We start from the raw sequence: 15,227 nt of genomic DNA on the forward strand, positions 1-15,227 counted from the left end.
TTTATTAGAAAAAAACATTAACCCTTGTTTTTTTTCATTAAACACAACTGTATACCACTATAGCCAAAGATAACAACCAAAAAGAAAAGCAAATCTAAATACAGAGCAATAAAATTGCTCCATTAGTAGAAAGCTTACTTACATTTGACTGCTATTTGAAGGTCTACCTTGTAACCAATCCTTTAAAACAAAGGAGAGGAAAAACAAAGGAGGTTTCAGTTTTGTAAAGAGAAACACGGTATATTTAATCAGAGGTGGGGTGGTAACGTGTTTTAAGACCTTGCAGCACAGCCTGTTTCCAGAAATATTTCACCAGCCTGTACTGAACGGCAGTTGAATGGAAAGACTCAGATACAACTGAGGAATGGTAACTACAGTTAACAGAATAGACAAGGCTATATATTCACTACTGGTTTATGGATTATAGAAATTGTTCTTTTCTTAAACAAGAAGTAGTGTTTTTTTTCCATAAACAGGAAGCAGCACTTGTTTTCACAGTAAGAATATGCACAACTTCTCCCCTCAGTCAAAACAGGTGCCCTTCTGTTGCCTACTTGCACAAAAGAGTCACAAATCAGTATTATTCCTTACACAATGTTTCTTCTCCTTTATTTCTTCAGTTTGTAGTTCTACTTAACAAAAAGGAAAAAGGAGGATACAAACCGTCAGTAACGCTGCTTTAGAGTCTACTTGCGGCGTGTCTTCACTTGATGCTCTCCTACTCTTGCTGTACACTGCGAATGAAAGAGATTCGTAACTGGACAAACAACAGCACGTGTCACTGTTCCTTACCTATTTCCTCACAGAGAGAGCAACCAGACAGCTTGATGTGGCTCTCATAAAAAAAGCCTGATCCACAACTATCTGATCCTTCCAAGTTCCCAGCACAGTCCTGACTAGACCACTTAGCTTTTTATGACCCTAGCTATCTGTGGCAAATATAAGGCAACAGAATCGAGCTGGCATGACTAAAAGAGACACAATGAGCCACAGCAGCAGACTCAAGTAGCAGCAATCATGAAAACATTTCAAGATGCTTTAGTGTTCTGTGTTTCCTTTCTAAGAATATGCATTATCAACACAATTTACAGATAAAATGAAGTCACCTGAAAAGTGACGACACACTTACGTTGTTCTGAATGGACTCCCAGAGGGTCAGCAAACACACCGCAAGAGCTAGATTGTCTTAGACCACAATCAGTTTGAAGACCCTACAAAAAATACCCACCACATATCATTAGTCAGCATTATCACTGCTCTCTTGGCACGCAATCTGCACAGTTTTCTTTTCTAAGACTATCTAGGATTTTATCTTTTAAAAACTTCTGGATGTCCCTCAAATACCTTGCTGCACAAAAACGTACAAGTTGAGTGCACAATTCAGTTTAAATGCTCTTCACAGTAACCAACAGCTCTAACATTTCCAGGTGCACATTAAGACTACTGAACCATACTGAAAGTGTCATTTCAAAGAGAATATTACAATAGGATACAATTACAGAAATGTACATTACACTGGATCTCTACACGCACCAAGTTCAGCTATTCTGTCACGTTCCTTTACTATCAATTCTCACTTTAAATTGTGGCTCTGGCAGAAACTAAAGTTCAGTTCGAACCCACTGAAAACAAAACAAAATCTAGACAAATCTTGCCACATAAAACCCTACAGTTTACGAAAATAATTTCTTCAAGGATGTATTCCTTAGTAATAATTACATACTTTCTGAATGTCTACTGAGGTGGTCAGCTTTTGACAACAAAATATTTCTTTTGCAAAAAAGGAGAAAGGCAGTTTCACCACAAACTAGACCTCCATGTAGACTGGCATAGGGCTGGAACATTCCTCACAACCAGCCTATTAATTCCAATGGTTACCTGCATAAAACGTAAAAGTTCCAGATTTTGAAGAATAAAAAGCCTAGAACTTGGAATGCTATGCCCTGCTTTTGATTCCAAGATTTATAACAGTTAGAAAATTGTTACCACCCTTTTTCACCTCTCCCTCTTAAGGAATGCACTCCCCATACACCTAAACACATACACACTTGCTTGTGTGTACGTACATGTGTACAAATTGTGTGTCTGTCTTATACACATGTGTGTATAAGTATATGTGTATATATATACACATGTGTGAAAAAGAGTATTTTTTTTACATCCCTAAACAAATACTTCACTGGAATGCAATACAGAGAATGCACCTGTTGAAAGTGTATTCTGAAAAAGCGTTTTTTAGGTCTATATACGCATTTCAGGGTTCATCTTCAGCATCTTACATTCAACGACTGTAGGGTCCACATAAAAGGTAAGAATCAAACCAGTCCTACCAGTTAAGATGGGACAACTCTTACTACAACAGAACAGTGGTACTGTCTGGAAATGCTACTGGAGTTTGCACTCCTATCGTACCAGACACTGGAACTATTTAGATCTACGTCAAGGAGACATCCAGCTGCATTTGTACAAAGGTTCAACTGTACAACTTCCCCCCTCCGCCCTCTTTTTTAAAATCATGACCAGAGTTTACTTACTTCACATTTGGTATCTGGTGAAAATAATGTCTCTAATAAATAGAAGTCACCTTTACTTACCTGAAGTTTGGTTGTCTCTATGCCCTCCAATATAGCTTTTTTGAAGTCTTCTTGTTGCTCCTATTAAAAAAACCAAAGCAAATTGTAAACATTACCACCAAAAAACCCATACCAAAAATACACACACACAAAAAAAGCTTTTTTGGTGACTCATTATACTTATCAAGAGGTCCAGAAGGAGCAACTCAGCAGAACACTGATGTTGCAAATGGTCATAACGCAATTCTCAAGCCAGATTCGCCCCCGAATGAGGGTAATTGCAAATGGTAACTTGTATTTACTAACTTATCTTAACAGCTGCAGTGAGCAAACTAGCTTTTTTTATATATACCATAGCACTCGGAGGACAGGTTTGTTACGATTAATCATGTTCCATTTAGTTCTTTTTATTACTAAAAAAATTGAAATTATACATTATTTTAGTTTATGACAAGTTTATTAGAAAAGTCTCTTCTTCTTGGAAGCATAATGAACATTTTTTGTCACTTTTTAAAACCACATACACTATAATCTTGCTCTATAAAATACCATGTAAATCTTCACCGATATCTTCCTAAACACTGATCTTGAAATTAATGAGTGTCAAACATTTCATTAAACACTAATTATGGGATATATAATTTTATCTTAATTCACAGTTGCAGTCATCCCAGCTTTCATAACCTCAGATCTTGTTTAATATTTCATTATAATGAATTCATGCTATTATCATATTATGAAGCAACAGCACTTGATATGTAGTTAAGGCTGTATGAGTTTTCACCAGATTTTTTTTTTTTCAAATCATAAGCCAGATACACACTCCTTCCAGACTGCATTTTGCAAGTTCTTTGATTATATTTACTCTTAGACTTTTAAAAAATATATTGTGAAATTACAGTTTAAAAAAAAAAATTGATCCCCATTAACACGTTCAACAGAAAGTCTTCCATGCTTACCTCAATATCAGCACTTCTTTCTTTAATTTTGCTTGCTGTCTCTTTAAACCGCTGTAACTCCATGCTGTCTCTGTGACCTTTGACACAGAGAATTGAAAAATAGTATTCAAAATCAAAGGCATTCTCCAGTGTTCTAACCATGCCAACAATTTGCATCACCATGGCAAAGGGTTACAAACCGTCTAAGTTCTGTCTGCCTGTTTGCACTAGAGAAGACTTTCCAAACACAGAAGTAAAAAAATCAGTGTAACAAAATATTAATATTAAACTGCTGCTTTTCCCACATTAAGGTGTGGATTACCTCAATTCAAAAAGTACAACTAAAATTTCAAAATTTTATTCAAGCGTATGCTCCTCACATGACAGGAAGAGGGCAGTTCCAATGACAGTATTTTTATCCAGGTATGACAAATGAAGGAAAAGCAGACCATTTTCATGAGGTAGCTTTTACAATATACCCTTCATCCTCCTATTTGCAAGAAATACTTTTCAGAATTTTACTAAGTCTGTGGCTTTATAATAAATGAAAACCTACTTGGATTCACAATGGAAAGCCGCACAATATCAGGAGTTTTATAAAACACGGACGGTAAGAATGAAGAGTATGTTCTAAATGCTAGAGATGTCAGAGGACTGACCACACACTAAAAATTTCACTCCAGTAAAATAAGTATAGTTAGTATTCAAAGTATTAGTGGTGAAGTACATTTAAAGATTAGGTAAGAGTTATACAATCACTGTCCATTATTTTTCTTAAGTCTTGCTTTCTGAATTTAAAAGAAGTCTTCCTTTTTTTAAACCATGAGGGAGTTGTACAGAAAGAGCTAGTGAGTGTACAAACATGTAGATACTCTTCCTACACATCCCAAGTCTAAAGATGCTAGTGCATGTAGGTAACTTCTAAGAAGTCCAAGCTCCACAGCAGTAGAATAGTCTTCTCTAAAAATTCAATTTTTTGCATCGTCAACAAACCTTTGGAAAACACTATGACATCCCTGAACAACTAGGGCAAGACAACACCTCTGCAGACAACCTGGCAATTCCAGATTGTGATCTTCTGCTGAACACCAAGCGTACTTAAAGCATTATCTACTTCACAGAAATCAGTTAGTAAACCCACACCTGTGTTGTGCAATGAATCTGCCACTGTTTAACCACTCAAACATGTAGGTAACTAACCAAAAATGTGCACCCTTTTACTGTTAAGCAAAACTTGAGGGGAGGCATAATACTGTATTTCATAAAAGGACTTTGGAAGCTTCCAAAATAATTGCCAAAACATACGTTAGCCTAGGCAACAGTGGAAGATTCCAGTCATAACAGTGTTTAGAAACATAGTATAGGAGGATCCCTCAGCTTGACATAGATACCACAAAGACATTTGTCCAGGATTCCATCAGCCTAAGAAGTCTTCTGTAATTACGTCAAGAAATAGACAATATTTTTAATTTATGCAATGAGAAGGTCAGAGCTTTATAATGAGTCACAAAAAGTTTGTCTACAATGCCCGTACCAAGTTGTAGAGCTGCTAATTGCGCAAAATTACTATACTCAACAACTTGCTAATGTTTTTCAGAAAAAAATATTGTCTATGTGACAGAATTATAAAGAAATGATAATTTAAGTAAAATAAAAAAATTCAAGCAATGTAGGAAAATTAGAGATGTTAAAAGCCAAAAAAAAAGCAGAGCAAAATGGTAGAATAAAGTCACCTGCAACCGGAATACACCCAAAATGCTATACAATTCTTGATAAGTCAAACCTTGTGGCTTAGATTTGGTCCACAGTTTATGAAGTAGTCCCATAAGGATGTTAGAACATAAATCTTGGTTTTGTAGTTCCATTGCATGGACATGCTGACTTTTGGAAAGTTCATCTTTAATATTCAATTTTCCATGTGAGCCACCACAGTTGACTGTTGACGTCAAGTTGCCAGTTGACAAAGAGAACTTCATTTGGGGGTTGTTCTTCAATAAGTTGACAGAGGACTGGTGATCACATTTGTCAACTCTGCAGCTGTAGTTATCATTAGTGTCACTCTCATCATGAATAAAACCACAATTAATGTATCCTCCATTTTCAACACAAGGTTGGGTGAAAGCAAGGCAAGCAGAGCCAGAAGCAAGAGGATAAGAGCAGCTAATAATGACTGCAGGACATTCAGAATCTACTTTGTTATACTTACCCACAAATGCACCAAATTCTACATTATTATCTCCTTCTGTAGCCTTAGAGAAAACAGTCTCTTCATGCTTTGCTGAAGAATCCAGTTGACTTTTGCAACTGGGTCGAGATGGAGTGCTAACAAAAAACTTAGCTGTTGGGGATGTTACATGTGGCATGCTGTTGGACGAATTGCCTAATTTTTTACTTTTACTAATGGATTTTGAGATCTCTGCAGCCTGTATTCGTTGGCGAAGTTCTGGAGGGGAAACAGCATTTGAAAATAAGGCACTGCCTGAGGAACCTGCCTCTTGAAAATTTATTTCTTCTTTTCGGGGAACCGGAGCTAACTCCTGACCAATTGTCTTATGTTGGACTTCTTTTTCATCACGTATAGAAATGTTACAGAGCAAAGCATTATTACTTTCAAGGCCTCCTTGCGGAAAAGAACCGAAGACATTTCCAATGCTGTGCTTTTTCCACACAGAAGATCTTAGAGAGCCATCATCAATGAGGTTTTGTGCCAAATGTTTTGAAATGCTCAATTCCCGTGTGATTTCATTATGAACCTTGCTAGCTTCTGAAGCTTTCTGTGCAGTCAGTGTTTTCAGAGTATCCACAGTCAGAGCAGAGAGATCCTGTAGGTGGCCAATCTGTGAATCTAAAGACTGCAATGACCGTTTTATGTAGTTGACACGATCACCAACTTCCTTTATCTGAATGCACATTTGTTCCACCCTAAGAAAAATCAAATTATGAAGTAGCTATGAAAGGTATTTTTCTCAATATGCAAAAGAAACATATTTACAACCCTCTCCACCTATTTAACAAGGAAAATATCTCTGATATTTCAAGATGGTATACACTATAGTGTTGGATTGTTCTGTAATACAACATTTGCACATACTTCTGAATCATAGAATTAATATACATACCAACAGAGGGCCTGCAGCACTTTTTCAGATTTAACATTTTATTAAAACATCATGAGAAACTAAGTAACACAAATGCCTCAGCTTACTGAGTGCTGCTACAGATCAGGAAGCAACAATCACATTATTAGTTTTTGCACAGCAATGGAAAGACACAAATATTTTGTTGGCACAAATATTTATGATTGTGAGCTGCATTTTAGCCCCGCTCAAAGCACACTTAAAACACCTGCAAAAGTTCTAAGCTTCTCTATTCAGAAATTCTATTTGTAAATACTGTACCGTTCAAACGTGACTCGAATCCTCTCCTCACTTCCTGAATGAAATTTATCATCCTTTTCATTGAAATACATCTCAACACACAGCTCTTCAAAATCATGAAGTTTCTTTTGATCTTCTTCTGTCAGAAAGAGTTCTAAAGAGACATTAAACAGTTAAGATGATGCATATGTAGTGAAATAGTACAGGTGCTTTAAACTAATGGCCACAACTTTACAGAGAGCGTTAGAGATAAAAAAATAAAAATAAAAAAAAAACAACGAAAAAAACCCCACAGTGTCACCTAAGATCCCTCCTCTCTCCTTGCTAGAAAAAAAAGTTCAAGGTCAAAGTTTTCAACTAAAACAAAAATCAAAATAAGAATTCTGAGAGGATCTGTGCACGCTATTATCATTTCTTACGCTCCTACTCCCCAATCCCTTTTTCTCTGAAGTAGAAGCTAGATTACTTAGCTGGACTTTATAATCTGTGAAACACTTTTTTTTTTCTTTTCCCCTTTTTAAATTTTCAAAGGGTTTCCAATAAGAACAGAAGTTTTCCAGAAAGAAAAAAAATTCTTCCCCTGTTAACACTAACAGGAAATCTAATCTAATTTTTTTTGTCTGGTTGGTTTTGCCATAAGTTACTTTAACTGGAGATTTCTAGGGGCTGTGTAGTATACCAAAAAACATTAAAAACATGGAAAATTAAAACATACTTCAACTTCCTTGAGCATATACGTTATAATCAAGAACATAGCACTTCTCTGACAGTTTGGTGTAATCATATCAAAAACGTTACTGCAATTCTTTGGATAATAACTGTTCATACTTGGCCCATCTGAAGTCTTGTCTGTCTTTCTTCTTTTACATATACAACAGAACAGGGAAGCCATGTGGCTGAGAATAATGAGTGGTGGAGGCAGAACAGGTTTTTCATGGTAGGCCATAATGAAATGATAGCGTTGATACTTCCACACAATGTTTGAAATTGCCTTGACTTGTAAATACACGTTGCTGAAAGGGAACAGAAAAGCATTCACACATCAAGGTGGTTTTGGGGTGGTGGGAGGGTATGTGTGTGTTGGGGGGGTGGGGGGGGAGTGGGCTGTTTAGTTTTTTGTTTTGTTTTTTAACACTTTGATGACAATCTTGAATTCTGAGCCTAGTTAAGTAAGGGAGAAAAGCACATATTTGTCTTTTACTGCAAAATTATTTTAGTGGAAGCTGGAAACACTTTCAAGAAAACAACATGATCCAAAGCAAGGAGAGGGTTAAAAAATTCTCTCATCTGGTAACATCTCAGTACCTTTCCTCAGAAATGAATTACACCGAGATCAAATTTCAAGTTTGCCAAACAAACAAAATAATTATTTCTATCTAAATCCCAATTTTTATATCAGACCACGTTAATTCTGCGGTGTGCCATCCTTCAGCGTTAGTGAGCTGCATATTCCCACAGATCAAACACTTGCAGAGAACTGTCTTTTAGACAATTTACTCTACTACAATTCAACTCCACCAACTAGAGAATGTTAAATGAATTTAGAAACAACAGTCAATACATAGATCCAGAAATAATTTTGTTTCTTTTCAGACAAAGGGAAGTAACAAAATACTTTCAAATTCTCTTTAATTTCTGATTCTCCTGGCCTCAGAGATGTGACACATACCAGTCACATCACACACTTCCCTACTTAGTCACGAGCTTGCGGTGAGGAGACAAAGACCAACCTTAGAACTTGAAAATACTTCCAGCAAATGAGATCGCTTTGAACTAGCATCAGTTCTTATCTTGTAATCTTATTGCAGTGAAATAGAAACTAATCAAAGAATTAGCAAAAAGTACTAATTATCCTTATACTTACTTGAAAAATGCAATAAGGAGATTAACCATAATTATGTACTGTACAAAGAGGTAGACAGCTTGAAGAAATGGAGTCAACCATGTTCCCGGGCCACAGAGATGAGCAACTTTTTCATCAGAATTATTTGCACATACTGCATTGGGAAAAAAAGACACAGAAAAAATATGTACAACTTTCACAACTCCAGTAGGTATAGACAGGAAAAAAAAAAAAAAGATCCCTTATAAAGATTGCAACAACCAACTATCATGCACTGGTTTTGCAATCCAAAATGTCTCCATGCATTTAGGAATACAGTAGAAAAATACAGGAGACAAGTTTCTGGTTAATACTATGTTATAATCAAATTATTGGATTCAAAAAAAGCAGAATACACCACCACAGCTGAAACTTTGGCATGACAACTGTGGAAGAAAATTCCAAAATCCTGCTAGGAATAGCCTTGTGAGAAATTGCGATTAAGTAGAGTTTTCATTCTACGTCATTCAAGCTTTATAAAGGATAATGAAAAAATCAAGTGAAGAAGTTACACAGCTGCAACCCACACAGAGGACATAATCCAATGAATGGAATCAACATCAACAATACCAGGCATTTCATTTCAGAAAATTAGATTTTAATAAGATCTTATCAGAGTAAGTTTTCTCCTTACTTGCTTCAAAATTGCAGTGTCTTACCATCAATTTCATAGGCATACACTTCACCAAAAATCATCCAGTATGGATGAAACACAATATCTCTAGCAAGAGTCCAAGACGGTGCCTCATGAGGGTACAATATTGCCTTCCTGGGAACACCAAAACTAAGTAGTACAAGCGCCATAATCACCACAATGTAAAACATGTTGGCCACCTATTAACACAAAAAAGGTCGATTAACTCACAAGGTCACAATTATGATTTCGCAATTTTAAACACTTTTACACTGACAGTGTAAGCTTGATGAATTCTATGTATTCTATGAGGAAAAGAGTCTAGGACACTTGCATTTCAGTCAAAAAATTTTGTTAAATAACAAACCCTGTTAAAAACCTGGTTTCTTCCTGTCCTTTCTTACGGTGCATTTACTGTAAGGTGCATTGGCCAATGCAACTGAGATATTTCCTTTGTAACTCAAACACCTTTTATGTGGATGAGTAGCAGCTCATAAACATTCCTTCCTAAATGCACTCAACAGCTGCACAAAATGCAGAGGTAGTTTTCCAAAGGCTGAAAAACAGAATCTGTGCCTCTTGCAAGAAATCAAGGTAATCAGCAACTTGATGCCCTCATTTTTAAGCAATGACAGGGTTCATCTTCATAGGAACTACTTTATAAGGTGAAGAAAAACAAACACTCCTTCCACTTTTTTATTTACAGTTCTCAAGTCTTAAAATCTTTTAAAATATTTAGGATAGCTCACTGTCAGGAAAGCCAAGTTATTTATTTTTAAATTAAAACTATTTCAATATTTTTTGTGTGAGCGAAGACAAGAACAGAGCGACAATCTATTCCCAGTTTTCCACAGCTCAAAATGCAAATGTGCTTTAGGACATAAACAAAGTAAAAATCTTGCACTAGAGAGCACAAAGGCAAGAAAAACAATTATAAATAAATCTCAAACTCAAAAGTGAAGCAGTGGTAAATGAATCAAGACAAAGCCATCATCATGTTCATTCAAGTCTCTGACATCTAACAACAAAACAGACCAGAGAAGGCAGATTTGCCAGCTTGGGGGTTTTTTTGTTTTTTTTTTTTGTTTTTTTAACAGATATGTGACAGAGAAAGCTCCATAATAAAAGAAGCCTTCTTATCTGTGCTTGCTTTGAAACACATTAGGTTATATCCCAGCTAGCTAATTCTGCACACCAAGTTGTTGACATATTACTCTAGGATAAGCAACCTTTTTCTAAATAAAACTTTGAGAAAAGTTGTAAACAGACACAGCAAGAAAAAATTATTTCAGCTGGGGAAAAAAAAAATAGTAACAAAAGTAGTACTTACCATCTTCCCAATCATCATAACATAAGGGCCAGCCTGTTGATTTACAGCTAGAAAATCCAGTAATCGCACATACCAAAAAATTATATTGAGACAGTACGTTATTCTTCCAGCAACAAAGACATAATTTTCTCTGTAAGTGTTTTCACCAAAATTCCCCTTTGCTCCAAGTCTCAATGCAAACCCGATGAAGAAAGTGACAATGGCAACTGTGTCACTAATATTGAAGTAATCACTGAACCACACTTTAATCTTCTGATTAATCTTCCCAGCCTCTGACATAAAAATCTGCAAGAAAAATAAGTCAGGTCTGTTCACATTGATTGCACGTGGACCAACACTGACATATACGAAGCAGTAACATTTTGTAAATTGCAAAAATAAAATATCTAGTCAAATGGATAACTGTCTCACACTGAGGAATCAAAACCAGTATTTAACTGGGGCAGCTTCACTACAAGGACAAGGAGGATGTATGCTGCCTTCTGTAGGAACAATTTATGAAGGAATTTTGTTTTGGGGGGTTTTTTTGTGGTTTTTTTTTTTTGTGGGGTGAGGGGATTGTGGGGTTTTTTTTGTTTTTGCTTTTTTGGGGTTTTTTTTTTTGAGGTAGTTACTGCTACAAAAATGAGCCCTAGTTTCTGCCCCTTCAGTTGGGTCCAAGGTACTAGAATTAACTTTTTATCTCTGATTTAAACATTCATATAGAACTTCTCAAAAGCTTTTGCTGACCAAAACGTTATCGTTGTGATAGCTATCCTGTTTCAACAAAGCTTTTCTTGTTTTGTCATCTCGGTCATAGTGGTAGAGTTTGACTGACACTAATAAACAGACAGATATTTCACCCCTCAGAAAACTAAGGCTGTTTGTTTCATTAAAACCTGTAGACAGTGAGTTATAGATATAAAAAAAAAACCCCAAACAAACAAAAAACCCCAAACAAACAAACAAACAAAACTCCAGGGGTGGAAATTTTAACCAAAAAAGAAGAAGAAAAAAAAAAAAAAAAAAAAAAAAAAACAGACCAGGATGTCACTGCCAGTTCCTTGAAATCCAGGAGGAAAAAAATACAGACCTCCATCTCTTCCCCATTGGAAACAGAAGAAAAGCAACCTAAGGCCAAGCAGTAGGCCAAACAACACTGGTATCAAAACAAGCAGCCTATACGAAAGTTTAAGATAAAGTTATTATATAATGTACTCTGATGCTTGATGTTTCTTAGGGTCTCTTGTTTCTAAACACAGTTTAAGGCATACCGATTTAATCAACAAAGAAAACTACAATCCCAGACTGTTACAACCATACCTCACGAATTTTCTCAATTGCTGATGTGAAAATGTAAGCAATAACAATCCACTCTTGAACAGACGGCGATTCTTCCATTTTTACAAGAACAACAAATGTGTAGAGCATGAGGAATCCTAAGTATGCCAACTAAAAAAAGCATTGAAAATTATACATATAATTACTGAAGGGTTCTTTATAGATGTGCATGGAATCTTTTCATGTGGTATACAATGAAAGCTGCAAGTAGGAGCACAGTACTATATTTACCCCTTTAAGCAGACAAGTTATTATTTATAAGGGGATACAAACATTTTCTTCTTAGAAGAGGAAGAACAGCTGTAATAAGCTACTTCTTATTAGCCAAGCTTTGTTCTTATTACTTTTCCTTTAATACAAATTTTAGAGTTTCTGTTACAGTAATTTAAACAAAGCTGTGCATGAACACTTTAGCCTAATAAATGGTTATACAATTCCTGCTAGCATCTGATGAAACTAATTACTCAGGACAGAATAAAAGTGTTCATGTTAATTACTCTCTTAGCTTAAAAAAAAAAAAAAAGAAAAAAAAAAAAAGTACTTCTCAAAGCCAACATAATGAACTTAAAAACCCAAGCCACAGAGCACTGGATGTGCATACACAGTTTTTCAAAACCAAGTACTTCTCGTTTCCAGCTTAGCAAGGTAAGTGCTTAAACTTTGATTCAGATCAGAGCTACATGTTGGGAAAATAACCCAAAAATCTGCATTAGATTTCCAAATAAAATACACATTACATAGAAGAAAACTCACCGTATTAAACCAAAACTTCACAATTGGTGCATGATAAAATGCATAAAATTTCTGAGTAATTGGAAGTCTTTTAGGTTTTGCTGGAGTCTCCATATCATGCTTTTCTAAAGTACTGTCCAAGATCCTTACTTCTTTAAACACCTCCTAAAATGAAAGGACTGTTAATTTCACATACAGAAATACATGCTTTTGTACACTCATAGAATGGTTTGGGTTGGAAGAGACCTTAAAGATCACCTGATTCCAACTCTCCTGCCACAGGCAGGGACAACTTACACCAGACCAGGATGCTCAAAGCTCCATCCAACCTGGCCTTGACGACTTCCAGGGATGGGGCCTCTACACCTTCCCTAGGCAACCTGTTCCAGTGTCTCACCGCCCTCACAGCAAAGCATGCCTTCCTTGTATCTAATCTAAGTCTACCCTCTTCCACTTTAAAGTCACTACCCCTTGTCCCATCACTACCTGCCCTTGTCAAAAGTCCCTCTCCAGCTTTCCTATAGGCCCCTTTAGGTACTGGAAGGCCATGCTATAAGGTCTCCCTGGAGCCTTCTCTTCTCCAGACTGAACAGCCCCAACTCTTTCAGCCTGTGCTCATAGGAGAGGTGCTCCAGCCCTCTGATCATCTTCGTGGCCTCCTCTGGACTCGCTCTAGCAGGTCCACATCCTTCTTATGTTGGAGGCTCCAGAGCTGCACACAGTACTCCAGGTGGGGTCTCACCAGAGCGGAGTAAAATGCAATTATTTATTTTAAGTTCGGAATAATGTTTTCCATATGTCCCCCCCACATTACCATAGGTATTTCATCTGCCGCATTCTGGAAGTTGTTCTCACTGTCATCCATTGCCATTTGATGTGCATCTTCAGACTGAGGAATATGTGACATTTCAGCCTTGGTCTTATATTCCAACAGCAGTATAGCAGGAGGGAGTAAAATACTCAGTATCACCTGGAAAAGATGAAGACTAAGTGCAAATAGTTCACAACTACATAGAAGCATCAGAATACACTAACACACAGAATATCCCCCAAAAATATATTATCCAAATTCCCCTTGCTTGGTATCGAGGAAAAAAAAAAAAAAGTAGAAAATAATTAGTTGTTATCACTTATATACACATTTAAGAGGCTAAGATCACATATAGAGTGTACCTTGACCTGAAGATATAGGAAGGGGGAAGAATCAACAAATTCCAAACCTAAAAGCCACTAGAAAGAATGTACTCCAAGCCAGAGATGTTCTGTTTACACTCTGTTCTTTAATCCACTCCCAGAAACTCTGGAATTGTGTACTGTTGAGGTGTACTTAAAACACATGCATGAGTGGAGGTTGTGGTCTTGGTTGTTTTGGGCAGTGGGGAGTTGTTTTTTTTGATGTGGGTTTTTTTTTCAACTTACAGTAGAAAAATGAGCTAAGGTATGGAGGAAGAGAATAAGTGAAAGCTATTTATTGTCATTAGGCTGTTACAAAGCAAGCAAGAAAGTGGTTAATCGGTTATCAAAGAGGATTTTAGTAGGTCAGAAGTTAAATGATGCTTGCAGATATTTTGTAGGAAAGTTGTATTTCACTATATTCCTAGCAACAATTAGGTTTTGGTACACCACCTCAAAGAAATATGCCACTCCCATTTTTGTTCAACTGATCTATATCACAAGGGGCACCATTGGAAAACCTATCCCAGATGTGCCTACCCTTGTTTCATTCCCTGCCCTGCTTTCGTTGAGTTTCCTCCTCCAAAATAGGATATACACAAAGCTTTTCTACATCAAGTCTTACGTGCTGCCTGTAAAAAGCCAAAATGCAGGAAACTATAATTTTTACAGCGAGTTTTCTGTCTGTTAATGTTTTTTACCACTATGATTTTAGTAGTGGATTAGTATTCATATAATTTCTTTAAGCCTCTGATTAAAGGCTACTTGCCTGGTTTTTGCCTTCTATATTTCTGTACCTTATTTGAAAAGATAATAGAGTGTCAAAAGAAGAGTTAACAGTAAATACTTCCAGTTGTGATTATGTTATAGGAGACTGTTTTACAGGATTTATTAACAAAAGCTATAGTTGTGAAAGCTTAATACCAATAGCATTTAAACACACGTTTTCCTTCCATTTAAATATAAATTCCATTGATCCTTTCTACACCAATAAACCGTGCCAATGCGTACTTTGTACCATGAATTCTTCCTCATGTTCAGCCTTCCCATCCACATATCTGATAACAACATCTGTGTACAAGTATGCGCTACAAATGGACGAAGCCTTGATGACACTGCTAGCTTCAGACAAGTTGAGTTGCTCCAATTTTTAAGCTCATAGGTTAATAATTTCATTGCCATAGTTTCATCTTGTCGGAAGGATTGTTCTAACAGTTCAACTGCCAGTTGACCAAACTCACTAGAATGAAGAAAAAAAAAATAAAACA

At 36.4% G+C, this 15,227-nt stretch overlaps 1 protein-coding gene across 1 annotated transcript in view; it reads right to left on the bottom strand.

Moving 5' to 3' along the window:
- Positions 1-15,227, bottom strand: part of TRPM7 (transient receptor potential cation channel subfamily M member 7) — a 43,951-nt gene that overhangs the window by 6,216 nt on the left and 22,508 nt on the right. Inside the window, exons 18-32 of the mRNA XM_086757548.1 lie at positions 14,971-15,199; positions 13,601-13,756; positions 12,808-12,951; positions 12,037-12,165; positions 10,735-11,019; positions 9,430-9,604; positions 8,753-8,885; positions 7,717-7,901; positions 6,910-7,042; positions 5,718-6,433; positions 3,533-3,609; positions 2,595-2,654; positions 1,130-1,211; positions 664-734; positions 143-180 (exon numbers count right to left, since the gene is read on the bottom strand). Of these exons, the coding sequence (XP_086613674.1) occupies positions 143-180; positions 664-734; positions 1,130-1,211; positions 2,595-2,654; positions 3,533-3,609; positions 5,718-6,433; positions 6,910-7,042; positions 7,717-7,901; positions 8,753-8,885; positions 9,430-9,604; positions 10,735-11,019; positions 12,037-12,165; positions 12,808-12,951; positions 13,601-13,756; positions 14,971-15,199 (2,613 nt within the window). The remainder of the gene's footprint in view (positions 1-142; positions 181-663; positions 735-1,129; positions 1,212-2,594; positions 2,655-3,532; positions 3,610-5,717; positions 6,434-6,909; positions 7,043-7,716; positions 7,902-8,752; positions 8,886-9,429; positions 9,605-10,734; positions 11,020-12,036; positions 12,166-12,807; positions 12,952-13,600; positions 13,757-14,970; positions 15,200-15,227) is intronic.

This window comes from Chlamydotis macqueenii, chromosome 12 (genome assembly GCF_036417535.1).
Source record: "Chlamydotis macqueenii isolate bChlMac1 chromosome 12, bChlMac1.mat, whole genome shotgun sequence".
Lineage (NCBI taxonomy): Eukaryota > Metazoa > Chordata > Aves > Otidiformes > Otididae > Chlamydotis > Chlamydotis macqueenii.